Here is a 1,090-nt window from a genome sequence, read left to right on the forward strand (position 1 = left end):
GCTGCTGATTCCTGCCTTCAGACTGTTTCATGCTCATGAGTCATATCCTCGTGTTTCACAGTTCTGTCTTTCAGTTCTCCTGATGAGTTTTTCTTCCTTTGCTTGGACTCTCTGTGTCTCCCTCTGCAGTGGTGGTCACTCTGGAGCCGTTAGTCGGAGCAGAGACCTACGTTAATGGGAAGCAGATCACAGACGCCGTCATATTAAAACAAGGTACAGAAACACACCCGGCAGCTTTAAACAAACAGGAAGCACCTGCCGTTACACGGCTGCTGCAGCTGTTACATCAGGTTTCCCTTTAGTTTACAGCTTATTATGCATCACATGAAAAACAAAGAAGGTTTGATCGATGGAGTAAATACACCACCCAAAACCTGCAGCCGGCCTCAGACTCTGCTTCCTGTCTGTTTCCGTCTCTAGGTAACCGCATCGTCATGGGGAAGAACCACGTGTTTCGATTCAACCACCCGGAACAGGCGAGGCTGGAGAGGGAGCGCAGCGCCACGATGGAGCAGCAGGAGGAGCCGGAGGACTGGAACTATGCCCAGAAAGAGCTGCTGGAGAAACAAGGCATCGACATCAAGCTGGAGATGGAGAAGAGGTAGACGTACCTTTACTACACCCTGAAGTTTGGGTTTCAGATAGCATCTCTAGACACACTGTAAACCACGTCAGATATCAGAGCTGTTGCCTGATTACTGATCATCTCATTGGTTGTTTGGTGTGTGTGTGTGTGCGTGTGCGTGTGTGTGTGTGTGTGTGTGCTGCAGACTGCAGGACGTGGAGACTCAGTACCGTAAAGAGAAGGAGGAGGCTGACTTGCTGCTGGAGCAACACCGACTGGTGAGTTTCTCCTCCACGTGAGCTCGTGTGGTGACTGCTTCTGGTGTTTAACCTTCTCTGTGTGTGCAGTACGCAGACAGCGACAGCGGGGACGACTCGGACAAACGATCCTGTGAGGAAAGCTGGAGGCTCATCTCCTCCCTGAGAGAGAAGCTGCCGGCCAATAAGGTACCAGCTCCTCGAGCTGCTCCTTCATAGCTCCTCATGTAGCTGTGACTTCACATAAAGACCTTAGTGGCTGTTCCCC

At 51.3% G+C, this 1,090-nt stretch overlaps 1 protein-coding gene across 1 annotated transcript in view; it reads left to right on the forward strand.

Moving 5' to 3' along the window:
- The window catches only part of LOC102294168 (kinesin-like protein KIF1C), a gene marked incomplete at its 5' end in the record, with an annotated part of 11,393 nt that overhangs the window by 4,896 nt on the left and 5,407 nt on the right, over positions 1-1,090 (forward strand). Inside the window, 4 exon segments of the mRNA XM_014330518.2 lie at positions 130-213; positions 421-601; positions 771-843; positions 913-1,011. Coding sequence (XP_014186004.1) covers positions 130-213; positions 421-601; positions 771-843; positions 913-1,011 — 437 coding nt within the window.

Source organism: Haplochromis burtoni, unplaced genomic scaffold, assembly GCF_018398535.1.
Source record: "Haplochromis burtoni strain Fernald_Lab_line unplaced genomic scaffold, NCSU_Asbu1 Contig_846, whole genome shotgun sequence".
Classification (NCBI taxonomy): Eukaryota; Metazoa; Chordata; class Actinopteri; order Cichliformes; family Cichlidae; genus Haplochromis; species Haplochromis burtoni.